The 19223-nt window shown below is 40.0% G+C and overlaps 1 protein-coding gene across 1 annotated transcript; it reads right to left on the bottom strand.

Annotated features, from left to right (window-relative positions):
* Nucleotides 1–10336: 10336 nt before the first annotated feature.
* On the bottom strand, nt 10337–11646 carry LOC143865809 (putative transcription factor At1g61730). The gene has a single exon (XM_077375914.1). The coding sequence runs from the start codon at nt 11327–11329 to the stop codon at nt 10337–10339; it is 993 nt and encodes a 330-aa protein (XP_077232029.1). The 5' UTR covers nt 11330–11646.
* Between the last annotated feature and the right edge of the window lie 7577 nt (nt 11647–19223).

The following is a 19223-nucleotide window of genomic DNA, read 5'->3' on the forward strand; positions in this document are numbered from 1 at the left end:
CCGTTCATTTACGCAACTTGAAATTAGTTGTGCAAACCATAGATATATTCTAAATGAGAGAAATGGTGAAAATTGTTTATACCAATGTACACATTGATATTTAAGAAAAAAATATCAAGTCTTATTTTGATAATCGCACGCGTTGCTTTATGGGATTTGCTAGGGACCATCACAGAAGGCATTTCACAGATGAGCTATTGCATGTGAGAGCAGCCACCTCAGACGAATTAAATGAATAAGACAAATTCTAAGCTTGTGTGGCTGATCTCACATGCAACAGCCCATCCACGAAATGCCTTTTGCCATGGTCCCTAGCAAATATGTTTTTATTTTTCTCGATGTAAAATGCCATTTAACCCCTGTGATCGCGTAGCCACACTAGTAATAGATAGATAGATATGCAAACAATTTTTATAAGTATAAAAAGAAGCCATTATTTTTTAAACGATCTGCCAAATAAATTTAGGATTGAGAAGTATGTGTGGGACAATTCTCTCCCTCATCCACTCCCTCTACCGCTCTCTCACCACCTGGTGAAGTAGTAGTCCATGAAGACAAATTTCATGGCATCCAAACATGGCCCAAGGGACTGTTGGAAGGAAACTAGCAATTAAAACTATTGGAAGCAAGTTGTTAACCAAGAATACCCATGCAATTAAATAAGATGGATTCACAAAGATACCTTGCCCTATAAAGTTTCAGTTCCAAATCGAAGAGCCAAAACCCATTTCTAGTGATTGATAAGCGCCAAATTACAGACAACAAAACCTAGAAAAGACCAATACACGTATCACCTAACGACCAAAAAACATACTTCTTCTATCCAAATTGATCAAAAAAAGAGAGAGATGAGAAATCAATATGTTATGAAAGATGATATCTCCTATGCTTGGACGTTGCAAATTGGCAAAGATGAAATATGGCCAAGCATGCTACTAACCTATTCATTACAGAGATAAGAGGGAGATGATGAACAGCGAGGAGCCGCCTCCTCGCAAAGTCCCTAATGTTGGTTCTCCTTCTGATCCACTAAACTCTGATGAGTTTCCGTCACTTCCCAGACTCGCCGGAGCCACCTACAGGGTTCCACCGCCTCCGGTGGCCAAAGTGGCAACCCTTGCGGGAAGGAACTATGCTTCTGCGGCTTCCAAAAATCTGTTTCTCCCCAAAATTTCTCTGGGTGTCAAAGCTCCATCCAAGACTGCTTCAGGTGAGCCTGCTCTCTTCCTCACAGAAAATGAGATTCAACAAGGAGCAGAACCATTCAGACTGGCCTTGGTTGCTAAATGTTCCTATGGAAGGCCTTCTTTATATGTGGTGAAAGAAGCTCTGAAGTTGAAGCTTCACCTTGCCGAAGATCCCATGATTACTGTTTTGGATAAAAGACACCTTCTCATTCGATTTGGTAATGAGAGGGATTTCTTAGCTGTTTGGTTGGAGGATAATTTTAAAGTTTAGGGTTTCCTCTTCCGGTTCCTAAGATGGTCCCCTGATTTTGTCCCTGGTCTAGAACCTCCTATTGCGGCGGTGTGGATCACTCTTCCCGGCCTCCCTCTTTTCTACTTCAATGAAGACTATCTCTTCTCTGTTGGAAGTCTGGTGGGGCGGGTGCTGAAGATCGACGCTCCGACCATTCAAGGTACTAGAACCGAGGTTGCAAGGCTCTGTATCGAGGTGGATATTAGAGAAAAATTTCATGAGAGGGTGTGGTTAAGTATGCCAGGGGGCAAAGGAAAATGGCAAAAGGTGATTTTCAAAAAATTACCAAAATATTGTTTTTCATGTGGTAAGTTTGGTCACCTTGGGGCTGACTGCAAAGCCAAAACTCTTTTGGTTCATGGAAAACAGCATGGAGGGTCCATTGGTGAGGGCCTGGCTGACGGGAAGCCAGAATCATCCATTGAAACCGGGATCGACAGATCATTGGGGGAAGGGCTTTCAGTGAAGGCTCCCTCCCAAGCGACCAAAGTTTGGGTCGATGCTGCTTTTCCTAAAGGCAAAAGAAGGAGTTCGGGCCCGGTTCCAGAAAGACTTCCAGGTTTGGTTCCTCTGCAGCCTCCAGCTTCAGATGATGATTGCTCTCAATTGTCCGTCGTCTCCTAACTGAAAGAGAGGAAGAGGAAATGCAGCTTGAATTGATGGCTGACCATCTGTCCTTCATTATCTCCAACAAGGAAAGGGGTATGATGGAGCGATCTAAGGATGCTTCTTCGGTATCCAATTCCGATCTTGCACAGGTCCCTCCATTATCTCCCATCGTCGCACAGCCGGCTGCAAGCCTTGTTGAATTAATACCTGTTGATGCAATCGAAGACTCACCCCAGCTTTTAGCCATTTCGGGTGTTGATCCAAATATTGAATCTGAGACATTAACGGACTTAGTCTTGGATCCGATTTCATCTCTGCTAGATGTCCAAGTAGATTCTGTGGATCTAGCTGATCTTTCGGGCTCCTTGTTGCTGCACAGAGTTTCGATTGAGGGTGGCATTAGTCCACCTAGCCGAGCATTGGAGAAGGTCACCTCGGTTCCTCCTCTAGTGTTTGAAGGTCTACTGGCCTCTCCTCCCCATAATGTTGCCTCTCTGGTGGAAATCCATATCTCAGATAAGAGTTCACTATCTGCAAGGAAATTGAAATCTAAAAGTCCCCGACAAAAAGTGGTATCTTTTGGCCAAGTAGAAATCAACTACCCCAGGCCAGCTCATGATCAAAGGACCAATTCAGTGCAGTCGCTAGAAGGAAAAAATAGTGGAAATGTCTTACCTCGGAGGGTTGCCCTGTTGGAGGCCAACTCCCAAATGTTCTCAGATAAGGGCAGAGAAGAGAATCTCAGCAATTCCTTGTTGTTGGACAAAGGTGCTGCTGGCAATTTAATTGGTGACCTTGAAATTGTCCCTAAGAAAACTACTGCTAAAGCTAAAGGCAAGGGGAAAAAATCAACTGGTATTAATACCCGGTCAGAGAAAGTTTTGGGTTTCCAATCTTCTTGATGAATGGGATAATATGGAATATTAGAGGGGTGAGATGCAGGACCACTCGAATGAGGCTGAACAGTATTAGAAAAATGTACAATCCTAACTTTATAGTTCTATTGGAACCTATGATAAGTGAGTCTGAAATCAGTGAAGTGGCTTTGATGTTGAATCTAAGCAATCATATGACTAACCTAGATGGAAAATCTAGGATCTGGCTTCTATGGAATAACTCCCTTCAACTAGAGTTTATCTCTTCTTCCTCTCAACCTCTAACTGTTGAGGCTCGTCATTCGATGTCTGGAAAGGAAGCTTTCTTGACCTTCGTATATGCAAGCTGTTCGTTGATAGAAAGAAGGAATCTATGGAAGTATCTCTGCGACTGTAGTAAGGATTTTCATAAAGCTTGGCTAGTAGGGGGAGACTTCAACGCTGTTCTGAGTGTGACCGAAAAGCTTGGAAGGATTCCCCCCAGTAGCTCTTCCACATCTGACTTCCAGGATGCCGTGGATGGGGCAGGTTTGATTGACGTGGGGTTTTTTGGCAGCAGATTTACGTGGTGCAATAATCAAAGTGGTATCTCAAGTGTTCGGGCGAGATTGGATCGAGTCTTAGTAAACTCGATCTGGATGGGTGATTTTCTCTCCACCAAAGTCACTCATCTCTCCCGCTCTTGCTCGGACCATTGTCCTCTCCTTCTGAGTTTTGAATCTTTTCAGGCTCCATCAATAAAACCTTTCAAGTTTCAAAGTATGTGGAGTAGACACAACCAGTTTCAGCAGGTTGTCTTGGATGCCTGGAAGCTCCCTGTGTTTGGCAACCCTCTTGAAGCTTTTGCAAATAAACTCAAGACCACAAAACATTGTCTGAAAGCGTGGAACCTTGTAACTTTTGGAAATGTTTTTCAGAATGTGAAGATAGAGGAGGATGAAGTCATTCAAGCGGAAGCCGTTCACCTATCTGATCCTAGCCAACCCAATGCTGATCTTCTTGAAGCTGCCAATAATAAGTTGAATGAAGCTATTCTACGGGAGGAGATTTTCTTAAGACAAAAATCCAGAGAAAAGTGGCTAAAGGAGGGGGACAAAAACTCAAAGTTTTTTCACGCCTCTCTTCAAAACCAAAGGAAGTATGGGTTGATCAAGAAGATTAAGCAAGGATCCACTTGGGTAGAAGACCCAAAAGTTATAAGGAATCTGGCCGCTGAATTTTTCCAAAAATCTCTTACAGAAGAAGGGGTGGAAGAAGATGTTGAACTGTTGGAGGTAATTCCCAACTTGGTTTCGGTTGAGGATAATATTGCCCTTGTCGCCATCCCATCCGAAGATGAGGTCAAAGATGCTATCTGGGATAGCCCTTCGGAAAGTGCCCCGGGTCCAGATGGCTTCGATAGGGTGTTCTATATTTCATGTTGGGGCATTATTAAGGAGGATCTGGTTGCAGCGACCGTTACATTCTTCAAAGGAGGTAAACTCTCAAGAAAATATTCTTCTACCTTCATTTCTCTTATTCCCAAAGTTGAACAGCCCAAGGACTTCTCTGATTTTAGGCCTATTAGCTTGTGTAACTTTTGCTATAAAGTCTTTGCTAAAATTATTGTAACAAGACTTGCAAAAGCCTTGCCTAATCTTATTTCTCCTGAGCAAGGAGCTTTTGTGAAAGGCAGATGTATAACTGACAACATAGTCATTGCCCAAGAGATGATGGCTGGCCTGGGAAGAAAAGTCAGAGGTGGAAATGTCATGCTCAAAATCGATATGGCCAAAGCATATGATCGATTAAACTGGGGCTTCCTCCAAGTCGTTTTATCCAGATTTGGCTTTTCAGAAAGATGGAGGAACCTCATAAAGGAAGCTACCGAAGGGGTGTGGTTTTCAGTGGTTTGCAACGGTGAACCTTATGGGTACTTCAAATCGACAAGAGGTCTGAGACAAGGGGACCCTCTTTCTCCATGCCTCTTTATTTTAGCCGAGGAAGTTCTAAGCAGAGGGATCACTAGGCTATTCCAAGAAGGAAAAGCTTCCTATTTCATGAGAGGACGATCCTGTATTCCGATTACTCACTGTCTTTATGCCGACGATACAGTCATTTTCTCTAATGGGTGCAAGAGTAGTATAAGTCAGATTATGAGGTTTCTTGGGAGATACGAGAAGGCTTCTGGGCAACAAATTAACAAAGGTAAGAGTTGTTTCTCAGTTGACGAGAAAATGTCATCAAGCAGAAAGAATATAATCAAAGTCAATACAGGTTTTCTACTCAAATCCTTCCCAATTCAGTATCTTGGGGTACCATTGTTCTCGGGTAGGATGAAAATTTCCTATTTCGACTTGATGGTTGAGAAAGTGAGGCGTAAGATTGAAGGGTGGAAGGGAAAATTCTTAACTTCAGGAGGGAAACTTGTTCTAATAAATCATGTTCTGGGAAGTATTCCAATTTATACCCTTTCGGCCCTAAGTCCCCCAAAGAGGGTAATTCAGAGAATAGAGAGTCTAATAGCTAATTTTTGGTGGGGAAGCTCCGAATTTGGACTTAAAACTCATTGGGTGGGGTGGAAGCGGATTTGCAAACCTAAGGACGAAGGAGGGCTGGGGTCTAAATCTATGGTGGATCTCAACAAGGCCTTTCGTATGAAGACCCTACACAAGCTTCATCTTAGGAATTCTCTTTGCAGTGAGTTTCTAATATCCTGTTATGGTCGTGGTCAACATCTCAATATTGTGGAAAGTAATGCCAGTAGCTCTAGACTATGGAAAGAAATCTTGGAAGTGAGGGAAATTTGGAAGGAGCATGCTAGATGGGTCGTTGGGAAGGGTTCAATTGGATTTTGGACTGACCTTTGGCTAGGAAGAAGACCATTGGTTGATTTCGTCGATGATCATGCTGATATAAATATCAATGCTAGCATAGCATCTCTTCAATGCCCAGAAAGAGGATGGAACCTAGAAATTATTCTGAGACATCTCCCAAATCAGTGGGAAGTTGTTTTTGCGAATTTAAAGCTTCCCATTTCAGGCAGTGCTGACCTATTGATATGGAGCAGAACTGACTCCGGCCTTTTTACCATTAAAACGGCTTGGGAAGAATGCCGTATAAAATCGGAGAAGGTGGCCTGGTCTGCAGGGTTGTGGGATTCAATTCCGGCAAGGATCACAAGCTTTGGATGGAAGGTTTTTCAAAACGCAGTGCCAGTTGATGTACGTATCAAGGATCGAGGAATTCAGTTGGCTTCCAAGTGTGTTTGCTGCCTCCGAAGTAAAGAAGAATCGTCGGATCACCTATTCGTTTATGGTGAGCTTGCTAAAGCGATTTGGTCTGTTTTTGCCAGAATATGGGGGATAGAGCTCATTCCTTTACAGCCTCTTAAAAGCAGGATGAAGGTTTGGTATGAATGGGGAAAGAAAAAGAAATCCTTAGCTGGAATTCTCATGGGCAGCACCCCTCTCTTTATTGCATGGGAAATTTGGAAAGAAAGGTGTGCTAGGAGGATGGAAGGGCGTTTTAACTCAATCCGCTGGGTTCAGTCTAAGATAGTAGAGTATTTAAGAATATTGAGCGCTTCTATAGAGATTCCTCGAGCTCCGACTATGGAGGAAATTCTAGCGCTAGATCTGTTGAAAATCCAGAATCTGGCCCCAAAGCCCCAAAAAGACTCTTGGGTTTGGTGGAAAAGGCCAGAAAAAGGCTTCTTGAAGTTAAACATTGACGGGGCTGCCAAAGGAAATCCGGGTGAGGCTGGAGGGGGTGGGGTTCTTAGGGATGAGAAGGCTTCAGTGATTTTCGCATTCTCCTCCTACTATGGTTCAACTTCGAACATGGTTGCCGAAGCAAGAGCTTTACTAGATGGGCTCCGTTTATGTTTGGCTTTCAAGGTACGTAACCTCATCATCGAATCTGATAGCAAGGTTCTTGTGGATTTTACCCGCAAGAAAGACTCGTGCCTGTGGTCGATCACCTACTTTTGGAAGGAAATCCTTGCTCATATTGACTATATGCGTCCGGATGTCCTTCATCAGTTCAGAGAAGGCAATTCAGTTGCCGATGCGTTGGCGAACGCTGCTTGTGCTTCCAAAGATTTTTCCTTATTTGGCTCTTGGTCAGAAATGCCTTGCAAAGCTCAAGGAGCCGCTCGCTGCGATGCTTTGGGTCTTCCCAATATTCGGTCCGCAAAGCTATAAGGTGGAGTGTGGGTAGGATCTGCTCTTGTTAGATCTAAGTAATTAGGGTCTGTCCCCTTCTCTCTGTAGAGGCATGGTTTATGTCCCCCTTTTTCTTATTCAATATATTAAGAAGGTGCTTTCTGGAAAAAAAAAAAAAAAAAAAAAAAAAAAAAAAAAAAAAAAAAAAAACCTATTCATTTACCAGAAACGTGTAAAATAGAGTGGGATCATCTAAAGAAGGGAGTGTCGAAATCAATTCCTTTGATGTCTATACATATGGTCTCTGCCATGATCACTTTACCCCATAACCAAAGATTGTCTGAAACTTCAGAGTTAGAAGCAGAGAGAAGTAAATGAAAAGATGCCCACAACAAATTAGATAGAGGGAAAAAGAAGAAAAGAAATCCCATGGGTAGAGATAATGAACCAATAGAAATGTAGGCAAGCAATCCAGCAAAAACATGAAGTCAGTCTCAATAAATTTGGAAGGCAAAAGCGATTTATAAAAACATAACAGTGATGACAAATTCACACCCCCTATAGGATGATTCACACCCCTTGGAAAGTGAAGTGTGGCAGACTTCAACGCTTTTTGATGTGTAAAAGGGGTGCGAATCACTGACAGGGGGCGCGAATTTATCATCTCCGAAACAAAAATACAGAAGATATTTTTGAAATAAAAATAGAAATACAGAAGTCCTAAAGTGCGAAACAGTTAGAAGTATCAATAGATTAGTGAAAGAAGCACTCTCATTCAACTCTCTTGCACTTGCAGTGACTCATGAAAATTAAAAATAATGTTACATTTTGCAGATTTTTTTTAATGGTAATTTGCAGATTCATGCATCCGATTTATGGTGTTTCAGCATTATATTTTGAATTCAAATTGAGTTGCTTATCCAATTCCCAACATGCATGAAAGTAGCATATCCTATCGAGAATAAGCAGAAATAGGATGGGTTCATTTTTCTATCGTTGTCATCTTTTATCCGAAATCCTGATACTGGAAGTTTTCTTTTACTGTTGACCTGAAAATGGGTGTGGCAATTACATACCCCAAGGACGTAAACACATGAAATTCAGTACGATTACTTGAACCCCTGCTGGTGTAATGTTTGAAGATAGCTTATTTTTGCTGCAATTTAAATCCAAGTTTAGAATCTTATCCAATTTGTTCTCCTTACTAATGACTAAGTTGTTCCTGACAAAATTAAATAGACAATACCAATGAAATGGGGAAAAAAACTGAAGGAAAAAATAGTGGACAGTTGAGAGATTCCAGCTCCTATCTGCATAATGGAAAATGGCTATTTTCTATCATCAAAGAGGGATACATGTATGGGATTTTATTCAGAAAACATGAAAAACCTCAGCATAATACAACAAATAAAATGGAACAAATTAAAATATAACAAAAAATCATAATAAAAAACAAATAGAAACTTTAGAAGCAGTTATTCGCAAGCATTCAGACCTGAAACTTTTAGACAAAATTGTTGCGGGTCGCCCATGTGCCTGAGAAATATAACAGCACCTGTGAGCGCCTATGCAAATTGAGTGTTAGGATCACCAGAGGAGTACATGTCAGTAAATAAAATACAAAAGTGACAATCATTTCTTCAACCAAGCGAATTTGGAGAACCCAAAACGCACCAATAGAAGGAGGTCAACCAGAAAAATGGTTAAACACTTGAATTGCGAATCACCAATTCAAGAGCAAAAGAGAAGAAACCATCAACAATAGAATGCAAACAGAGACAACTCACAATTCAAGGTTTTTTGGTGTCTCAGCATATCCTAATCTTCTTGCTGAAATAAAAACTTAAATATTTTACATGTTGTAGAGTACTTCCATAATCAGATCCTTCACAAATCTCTGCTGTGTTGACCGTTTGAAGGGTTAGGATGATCCCATGGAGCTGATTTTTTGGGCACACCCTATCTATATGAGGGCCTATCAAATGAATGCTTTGGATCATCCAAATAATGTGACACCCCTATGTTTGTGAGCTCTGCTCAGATAAGCTTATCTGAGCAGCTGCTCACAAACCATTTCCTCTAATTCAAAAGAATATTGAGAAACATCATAAAATTAAGCACACAAAAATGGTAGAAAAAATTATTTCTGAAGCCCAAAGTGGTTGGGGCACTGCTGCACTGGGTAAGGTAAACGCTTCATTGTACCTATACTCACTAATGTTTATGGCAATAAAATCAAGCTCCTCCCTTTAGCAACTCCAAGTATCCCAAGACTTGTAACTTCTTTGTGACTCTCATAGAAAAACACATAAACATGAAGGGACCAAGTTAAATTCATTAGAAAATTACCTAAATTTTGTGGTATTAGAAGAACATCTTAATTGAACCAATTATACATGAAGAATGTTTCAATAAATCAAATCTTTTGAGAGTTTAATAGAAAAACCATAAAGGAACGTATGTAAACATTTTGTGAAATGGCATGAGTCTGAAACACCAAAATATATACAAATCACTACCATGCGAGTTTTTTTACCTATTGGAAACTTATAAAAAAAAAACAGAAATCAATTTAGAAAATGTGAAAAAAAAAATCTGGAAAAACTGTAAAAACATACACAAAATGAAAAAAGTTGCTTATAACAACCACCAAATAGATTTAAATGAAAATAAAATGCGTGCAAATATTTATAAATACAGAATCCAATTGAACTAACCAATCTCCATTTAGTGGGAAACGAATGGTTAATAAAAATGTGAGGAATAGGCCCACCCATAGGGCATTAGCATCGTGCTGACCCTGTTAGGATAGCATCTGTATTTAAAAGAAATGTATCCCAAAGCTTCCCAAGGAGGACTATCCAATCACATTAGCATCGTGCTGACCCTGTTAGGATAGCATCTGTATTTAAAAGAAATGTATAGCAAAGCTTCCCAAGGAGGACTATCCAATCAAAATTCTGTCAGGATACATGTTGCTAAATTCTTCCAAAAGGATTTGATAATCATAAAAAGGATTTAGCAACATGTTTCCTATCCAGAAGAAGTAACAGCTACACAAAATAAAATACACCAATAAGAAATCCACATTCTTAGTTTATCAAAATATAAAACCCAAAAAGTTTAGCTAGACAAGTATTACAAAAAATCTTTCATTACCGCATCAAAAATCAACCCTTTACTGAATGGATTGTTGGGCTTGCAAAATGTCATTTTCATTTTTTTTTTTCAAAAAAGTTTACTAAGTGGAGGTTTTACTTTTAGTGCTTCACAGATGAGATTGGCCTGATCACTGACCAATTTGAGCTGCTTTGTATACACTTGCATATTCATCATATCAAATTCCTTCCACTGATCCTCCCACTCTTTGAGCTTTGAATCCTCGATCAAATTCAACCCTTGTTTAATCTGACTCTCATCCAAACGTGACATATCCATAATCTTAGTGAGACGTAAGTAGAGATATTCACGAGGCATGATGGCTATGGAAGGACTGCTCTTGCTCGGCATAGACACATCCTTTTTTGGCCTTAGAAGAGGAGCAATATTCTCTCGAGAAACATTACCTTGCCCATTATCATCTTTCTCGGCCCCCCATATAATTTTCCATAGCTTATAAACCTTTTGATCATGGGGTGTTGCAAAGAATGGGTCTTCCCCCTTATTTGCATCTCTCAACGTCTCATACTTGGTGTTGGTCTTGCGAATCTTATCATATAACTTCCTCTGGGTAAATTCAAATGGAATAGATTTCTTCATGAATTGATAAAAAGCCTCGATGTTACCTGACAATGGATGTTTTGAGCCATTCTCAGTGAATTTGATAATGCCTTCCAAGATGGCAATCTCATCTTCATAGCTCCAAAAACGTTTAGACTTCACAGTTTTGGACTTCTTCATCTTTTCTACCTTGTCAGCATTTTCCTTTGAAGCTTTGGTATCTTCCTTGTCATCCTCTTGGTCTGAAGCTTTGGTATCTTCCTTGTTTGGTTGGGACTGCTTATGCTTGGGTGTGGAATGCAACTTTTTTTTCTCCCCCTTGGAATGCTTTTGGGGGTCAGCAGGACGTTTTAATGGAGTTAATTTTGGATTTGGTGAGTTGGAATCAAGCTTCTGTGTTTGTTGTTTGTTGGGTTCCATTGGGAGTTCAGTTTCAAAAGGAGAGGTAGTGGTAGGTGGGGGCGACTTTTCAGAGGAAGATGAAGACTTAGAGGTAGACATGTTGCTTGGTCTGGTTCAGGAAAGGAAAAGGCAATGGAGAATTTGTTGAAAATGAAAGGGAGATATAAGAACCTATTCTCTGTTTTTTAACCCCAATAGAACCTCTTCCATGAAACCCCAAACTAAAGGTTGAAAGAACCCCAGAGTCTTCTTCTTCCTTGAGCTCTTCCTTACCAAAACCCTAAAGTTTCCAAACCCTTATCTCTTTGCTTCTCTCTCCTTTTTTATGCAAACCCTAATCTAGAGTGAGGAAGAGGAGAAATCCAGTGCTGGTGGTAGAGGTAGGAGGTGGCTATTGGTGGTTGGGGTGAATTTGGAAAGAAGGCTGATGGAGCTAGGGCATAATGTCTGAGATGGTAGTGTTGATGAAGCTCGGATTTAATGGAGTTGAAGGGGGGTCGAGGATCGGATTCGGCGGGTGGCCCGAGGGTGGAACCCCACACCCTCTCTGCAATTTCGCTTCCTCTCTTCCTATTCCTGTTGGGGAAAAATTTAAGAAGCCCCATTTTTTGCATTCGATCCCTTTTATGGAGAGCTGGGTCAATTTTTTTTTTGAACGACTTTCTACTTTTTTTTTTTTTTTGTTCGGTAATTTCGGGTTAGGCAGACCCCCACCAGCTATTAGGGGTGGCCAGAACCGAACTGGAACCGAAGAATCGAACCGGAACCGAACTGTAAAAAAATATTTTTGGTCCGGTTCGGTTCCACTGATGAAGAACCGAACTTATTCGGTTTGGTTCCAGGTCTAATGTTCTCGGTTCGGTTCCGAAACCGAAGAACCGAACTTTGAATATATATATATAATATTTTTATATTTCTATTATACATATACTTAATAATATAAATTACTTATAATATTAATAAGTAATAGTTAATACTATTCTTATAATAAGAAAGTAACTTATATTATAACTTTAATTAAAAGTTTTTATAAATTATAATTAATAATTAATAATTAGCAATTAGAACCGAAGAACCGGACTGGACCGAACCGATTATGTTCGGTCCGGTTCGGTTCGGTCCTACTGTGCACTATGGTTCGGTTCGGTTCTTACAGTTCATGGAACCGAGAACCGAGAACCGAAAAAAAAGGAACCGAGAACCGAGAACCGAACCGGTTGGCCACCCCTACCAGCTATATTAAAAAGGAAAAAAGATAATTTACAATCTAGGATAAATCATTCGCGATACATCATCAGAAACAATTTTTGCAAGTTCCTCTGGAACCAATTCAAGAGTAATTGAGTCTCCTTTACAGATACAGGTGGGTTTGGATAAGAAGTCAGCTGCTCTATTGCCTTCACGCCAAATGTGGGTCAGCTTCCAGCACTCAAAAGAGTTGAGCATGGATCTAATTGATTCGAGCGTTGAGATTTTCCGCCATGGGCACGGCCAAAGCAGGTTTATGGCCATAACAACGATGAGCGAATCAAATTCTATCCACAGCCTCTTAACTTGGTGCTTCGCGGCTAATTTGATTCCATGATGGATGGCTTCAATTTCTAATTCTTGGATAGGGTGAGGATTGCAGTTAATAGAGAAGAGAGAAAGGATTGTACCCTTGTGGTCTCAGAGAAGGCCTCCAATCGAGGTGGTATCACTAGCCAGGGAGGCGTCCGGATTCAACTTGATCTCATAGGCAGCAGGAGGTTCCCAATGATAGAATTTTGGTTCGGTGGCTTTGCTGAACAAGGGAAGATTAAAGGAGTTGGAAATTCTTTGGTTTTCTTCAGAGTCTTCATCTTCCAGCTTGAGGGCCAAATACGAGATCTCGTTGCACTGATAATTCTACTTAGAAGGAACCTTTTATGGGTTTTTTTTTTTTGAAATAGTCTCGAGTTCCTTTCCTGCCAGATCAAGTAGATTGAAGCACTGAGAAGAGTTCGGACAAGGGTGTAGGTCTGCCCTTTTTTCTTGAATTTGCTCCTAATCCAGTTTTCCTCATCAGATAGGGATTTTTTTTGCTTTCTTCTATCTGAGATGCGACGGAGAATCAATCGCCATATCCATGCCGAGTAAGAGCAGTTGAAGAAGATGTGGTTGACACTTTCGGAGGCAGAATTGCAGAGAAGGCATGAGCGATCATGGTTGGGGCCGAGGAAGTGAAGGTTATCTCTGGTACTCATTTTGTCCTGAAGAGCTTACCAAGAGGTTTGAAAACGGAAGTGAAAAGCCATGTCTATTTTGAATAGCCACAGTCGACAGGGCTACCCCGGTCGCCCGCTGATAGGCTTCTGGACTTTTTTTTCGATCCAAAGAACTGCGGTCGACCGAGCTACACCTTTCTGGAAATTGTTTACATTTTCAGTAACCAATCTGCGGTCGACTGAGAACCCATGGTCGACCGGCTCTGTTTGAAATTTGTTTTTCTATTTGTGGACCCCGATCCTAAGAACGAAGAGGAAACGAGTCCCTACATCCTCTGGATCATCCACATGAAAGAGAGCTCTACCAAGGAACTCTCGAAACGGTGCCACCCTCATAGCATAGCACGAGTGGCGATACAAACTAGATACCTCTTAATCCAAGGATAAATCCCCAAACCAGGACATACCTAAAATAATTTAGAGTCGTCATCCATGGATAGGCCATGGAATCCCAAAATCAAATCCTCTATGCAATGGATAACCAGAAATATATATGGATCCATGCCTGGTTACGAATTTGGAAGGTCCGAAGAGCACCTCATCCGCTCAAGTGCAAACACCTGGTCTCTTATGCCATTTACTTAATGATTTTGAAGAGTTTTGGGCGAAAGTCATATAAAATGGGAACGAATATCTCCGAGAAGACGTCTATCTAATCATGCATGTCTCGGAGATGATTAATAAGCACACATAAAAGAAATGAAATAAGTGTCACCTGAGAATAACTGGGTTATGAATGTCATACCTAATTGGTGTCTAAGTTCTGGTGTGCAAACACATGCATGCTACAGCTAAAAGTATAGGATCTGTACATGAAAGTAAGAAAACACAGCAAAACATACAACACAATTCGATTATATACACGACTTGACAAGACGAATCCTAAAACTCTAAAGCAATACTTGACTCGGACCAGAATGGCCATCCACCCTGGCTAGTCTACGTATCCCGGCCTCGGGAAGAATCAGAATCAACGTAGTTCGATGACCTATTCTAAACTACGATGCCTAACCATTTAGAACCGTTGTCCTAGGCTCGATCCACTAGACTCAACTGATTTTTAAAGCTTTTTGTATAATTGCTTAAGTTCATGTGAATTGTAATTTTTAGAACTCTCTATATGCCCTAACTAATGCAAGTTGATTAGCCTTAAGCTAATGCAGGTGGGCCCTATATCCTATGTGTATCTAGGCTGTGCAACCTAATGAAAACCATGGGCTGACTATATGCTTCCTAGTCTAGCCATCAGTTCGACTAAATGTCTAACCGATCAACTTGAGGCCTCCAACTCTAGGGACACCCACGCGACAGGACACACCATACAATACAAATCAGGACAGCCTCCTAACTCTAAAACACCCAAAATATCTAGGACAAACTCTTAACTCTAGGGGAAGATCTCTTTGAAAAAGGTTTTGAAATTTTTTTGCATTTTTTGAAGGTTTGAAATGTTTATTTTTAAAGGTTTGGGTGGACCTGGGATGTGGATCCCAAGCTGCACTACGTACCCTGTGGAAAGGGATCAAGCCAACGTAGTTCGGAACGAACTTCCTCACTACGCTCCTAAAAACACTCAACACTTGGATTTTTTAACGTTTTTTATGTTTTCAAATGTTTTTGATATTTTTAAAGTTTTTCAAATATTTTTAATTTTCAAATTTCTAATGTTTTTGGATTTTAAAGCTTTTCCAATGCTCTGGACTTTTAAATGCTTTCAATCTTAAAGGGAACACACAAGCACAACCACAAACTAGGGCAAAGCCCTAAATCCAAAGGGGAAACCCCGAATAAGCAACTAATGCCTCAAAGAGACGATCCACAACAAGTAACTAGCGTCCCAAGAACAATGAAAACAATCTAAGATCCCTAGCACTGAAGGCTTTATATGGCTAAGATAGTCTCTATCAACGGGAAGCAAGAATTAGGGGTTGCTATAAGGATTGAGCAAGTCCCCTAAAGACGGGCTTTGGATGACTCCTTCATTACCCCAGCAATGAACGGGGCTACTAATATCTAAAAGGCGTCTAAAAGACTAGGCAAGTCTACTATACAAAGGAGGGGAACACTACTTGGACTGAGCAAGTCCCCCAATGATGGGCTTTTTCTATAGAGACACAACTTGTCTCTCTAAAGGGGAGGCTCCGACTATCGCCATCATTGCCTTAAACATTTCCTAATCATCTCGATCAAGAAAATAATACCAAGACCTAAATGTTACATTGCATTCTCTTGATAAACATATGCGAAACCCGAAACCAATAAATTTTGAGCTGAAGAAGACAAGAACCAACAAATATAATCTCGGTTTATGACTCAAATTCCTACCCCCAAACAACGCAGAGTATGATCCGAATGAGTAATACTGCATTAAAGCCTAAGGACTCAGGTGAGTTAACAAAGCAGGACCCAAGAATCCCTACATTTTAGCAATTTGATCAACGTAAAGCACAGATTGAGCGAGGGTTATAAGACTAAAATTCACGAGCTGCAAAATCTACGAGAATTTGGAGCATAGCATACACAGAGCTAACGGTCATTCAAGATTTATTAGATATAAAGATTATCAATGGAGTGCTAAAACTAGTATCGATGCTTTAACTTTGAGATACAAATCCCAAGGAATTCCAAGATCTAAATGAGATTCTTAACAGCCTAGAATTCACAGATGACAGATCATCATACATAAGTAACAAAAAGAGTTGGAAAGGGAATCTACTCAAGAAATACCATTACTAAAGTATGGCTGAATTGGCATTATATGCCATACAATCTGATGACAAGGGAAAAGGTAGCTCACAGGGGTTACTAGAATCAACAATAATTAGGATCAACACATGTTATTGCTTCTAAAACCTTTACCATAACAATCATTTGATTTTCTGTACACTTTAAACCATGTGAAATTTCCAATGTTCTTCACCTTATAAATCCAAGGAAAATCTATTTCTAATTGAAATGTAAATTCCTACCAATTAACCTAGATCAAAATCACAATATTAAATGACTACAATTCTCAGAAATTAACATCAGAAATCCAAATTGTAAAGCCAAATAATTTCCAAATGTGAAAAATCAATGCCAAGCTCTTGATCCATATCGAAATCATAACACCAAATAGGCTATAAATTTCAGAGATTAGGCCCAAGAATCCAATCTAAATTCAAACCAGCATGTCAATAAGAGATGCCAGTAATTGAAGAGCCTGATTTGAATCTAAATCACATTCATATTGGATAGAGATTTCAAGATTGAAAGCAGAATCAGGTATATGAAACAAGAAAAGCGATCAGAAAAATTCAATGATTATTACTTGATCCGGTAGTGGAAGAGACCGCTGATTCTAGCAAATATGAAGCTACTAGGGTTGATGGTTGTCGACCGGTGATGATAGAATTTGCCGCAGATCCGCCAAGGAAAATGGAAATAGCTAAAGATCTGAGAAGGAAGGAATTCGCGGAGACAACGAAATTTGTAGATCCGACCGGAGAAGGACGGAATTCGCCAGAGATCCCTTAGATCTATACAAGATCAACGGACCTGAAATGGTGTAGATGATGATAGAATCTAAGATAGGGCCGCCGGATTCCGGCAAGATTTACTAGAGAAGACGACTATTTCTCTCTCTATTTTCAGATCCGAGCTTCCCTCTGCTTAAAACTTGAGTTTTCAAGCGAAAATGAAAGAGATAATGGTGATGGATGATGCAAAAAGGTGGAGAATGATGAAGGTTAGGGTTTTAAAACAAAATGAAGGTGGATATGGCTTTACAAGGCTCGAATCAGTAACAAAGCTGAGACAATTGAAGTAGGAAAGTGAAGAAGAAAGATCCGACCCAAAATTGGCCGGAATCCGGCAAGGGCGTGATCGGAGAAGGAGATTTTGCCGGAAATTGGTCGGACATTCGGCAAGGTGATCGGAGAAAAAGAAGATGAGCTGATAGCGAGAGAAGATGAAGAGGCCGCGAATCGGAGGTGGAGATCAAGCTCTCCTCTGCAATTTCTCTTCCTCTCCCTTCATTCTCCCTCTCTCGGTCTCTGAAATGAGATATCTAGTCCCCCCCTCTTCAGAACCCTAATTTGATAGCTTTTACTAAGGAAGTGATAAATTCACACCCCCTCATTTCAGTGAACAACCCACCCCAATGCATTTTGGCTACAATTTCTTAAACTATAGGGGTTGAAGCAATAACAAGGATAAATGAAAAATACTAGTATATTTGACCCCTTTTCCCTTTTATAGAAAATGATATATAAAGCCCTCCTCCCTTTGTCCTTATTCAGCCCCATCTAGGTTATTATTTGACTATTCTTCCTACAACAAAAGAGGGGTGGCTAAGATGATTTCTCTTTACATTCTTATGAAATGAATGGCCCTAATTCTTCTCAAGTTCATCCCCTTTGATTGTTGTTCTACTCAAATGAATGAGTATCCGCTCATTTTATCTATTACTCTTATATGAAAGCGCGTCCACAAAAATTGATTCTAGACATCCATTTGATCTCTCTTCTTTTGATGGCTAGGATAAAATCATTGACTATTTTCCATGGAATGAGAACCAAACACTAGTTTTTGGAAAATTTTGAGAACTAACACATGATCAGTACAATCATATCCTATGTTGTATTTATACAAACCCGGCTATTTTTCTTCATGAATTGGCTCACTAGTGGGTTTAATTTTAGTACACCTTTGTTTTGATAAGTGCACTCTCTTAACTTGGTAAACCACCCACCTTTTGTAAAATTTAGCCCTCTTTTGCTTCAAGGGATAGCCCCCAACCTAATGTACTTAAGAACCTTTTAAATCTATAAGGGGTGACTCAGGTAAGCAATGGGCCTAATTTTTGCTCTTGATGTTGTTGGCCATAGGTTAGTATTGGCACACCCTCTATTGGATATCTCACAGAATGCTATTTTTGCTCTTAATTCATAATCTAGTTTGAAAAATGAAAAATCCGAAACTGATAGTAAATAGTTTCCAAAATTCATGAAAATCTCATAGAATGCTATTTTTACTTATATATTACTACTGTAGAAATTTCATTGAATTTAGATTTCTATTTCTAGTATTTTCTGTGTTATTCTTGCAATCTGGTCTTATTGTTGTTAAATCAAAATTAAATATGAGCTTAATGTAAAAATCTGCAAAATTCATCCAGTAAGCTACATCTCATCATATCTTGTTGCTGTAGACATTTCAACTCATTTCGAGTTCCTTTGCAACAGTTTCACTTGTAAAATCACTCATATGATTAAAATTGATAAATTCTATTGAAAATTCGAAATTAATTAAAAATCAATTTAAAGCTTCTAAAAGAACCTCAAAATTCTGTCACATGTCCACTCCTCAATTCATTGAAATAGAAATTTTAGGATCCTTAGATTTCCCTGGAGAAATGGCTAGTGCATCCATAATCGTATCTCAATTGCACTCGATCTTTGACAATTTGAATATTTAAGCTATAGCATGTTGTTGGCTCCGAGGTTACTGTCCACGGAAATCCTGAGATATACCAGGCAATAAGATGCTATAACCTAAGTATTGAATTGCGCAAGGAAAGAGCGCACGATTCCCTTCCTTGGATGCTTTTCTGGGCCGAAATTGGTGAACCCTAGAACCATTGGTAATCCTTGAATGTTCAGAAACTGAAAATCCTTGAAATCTGAAATTCATTAACCTCGAGAATTTAAATCGATTTGTCTTGTGTCTTTCGGAACCGTTGGATCACGGTTTCCGTCGTAAGAACC

This window comes from Tasmannia lanceolata, unplaced genomic scaffold (assembly GCF_043159265.1).
Source record: "Tasmannia lanceolata isolate RefF3 unplaced genomic scaffold, GAP_Taslan_0.1 ptg000112l, whole genome shotgun sequence".
Lineage (NCBI taxonomy): Eukaryota > Viridiplantae > Streptophyta > Magnoliopsida > Canellales > Winteraceae > Tasmannia > Tasmannia lanceolata.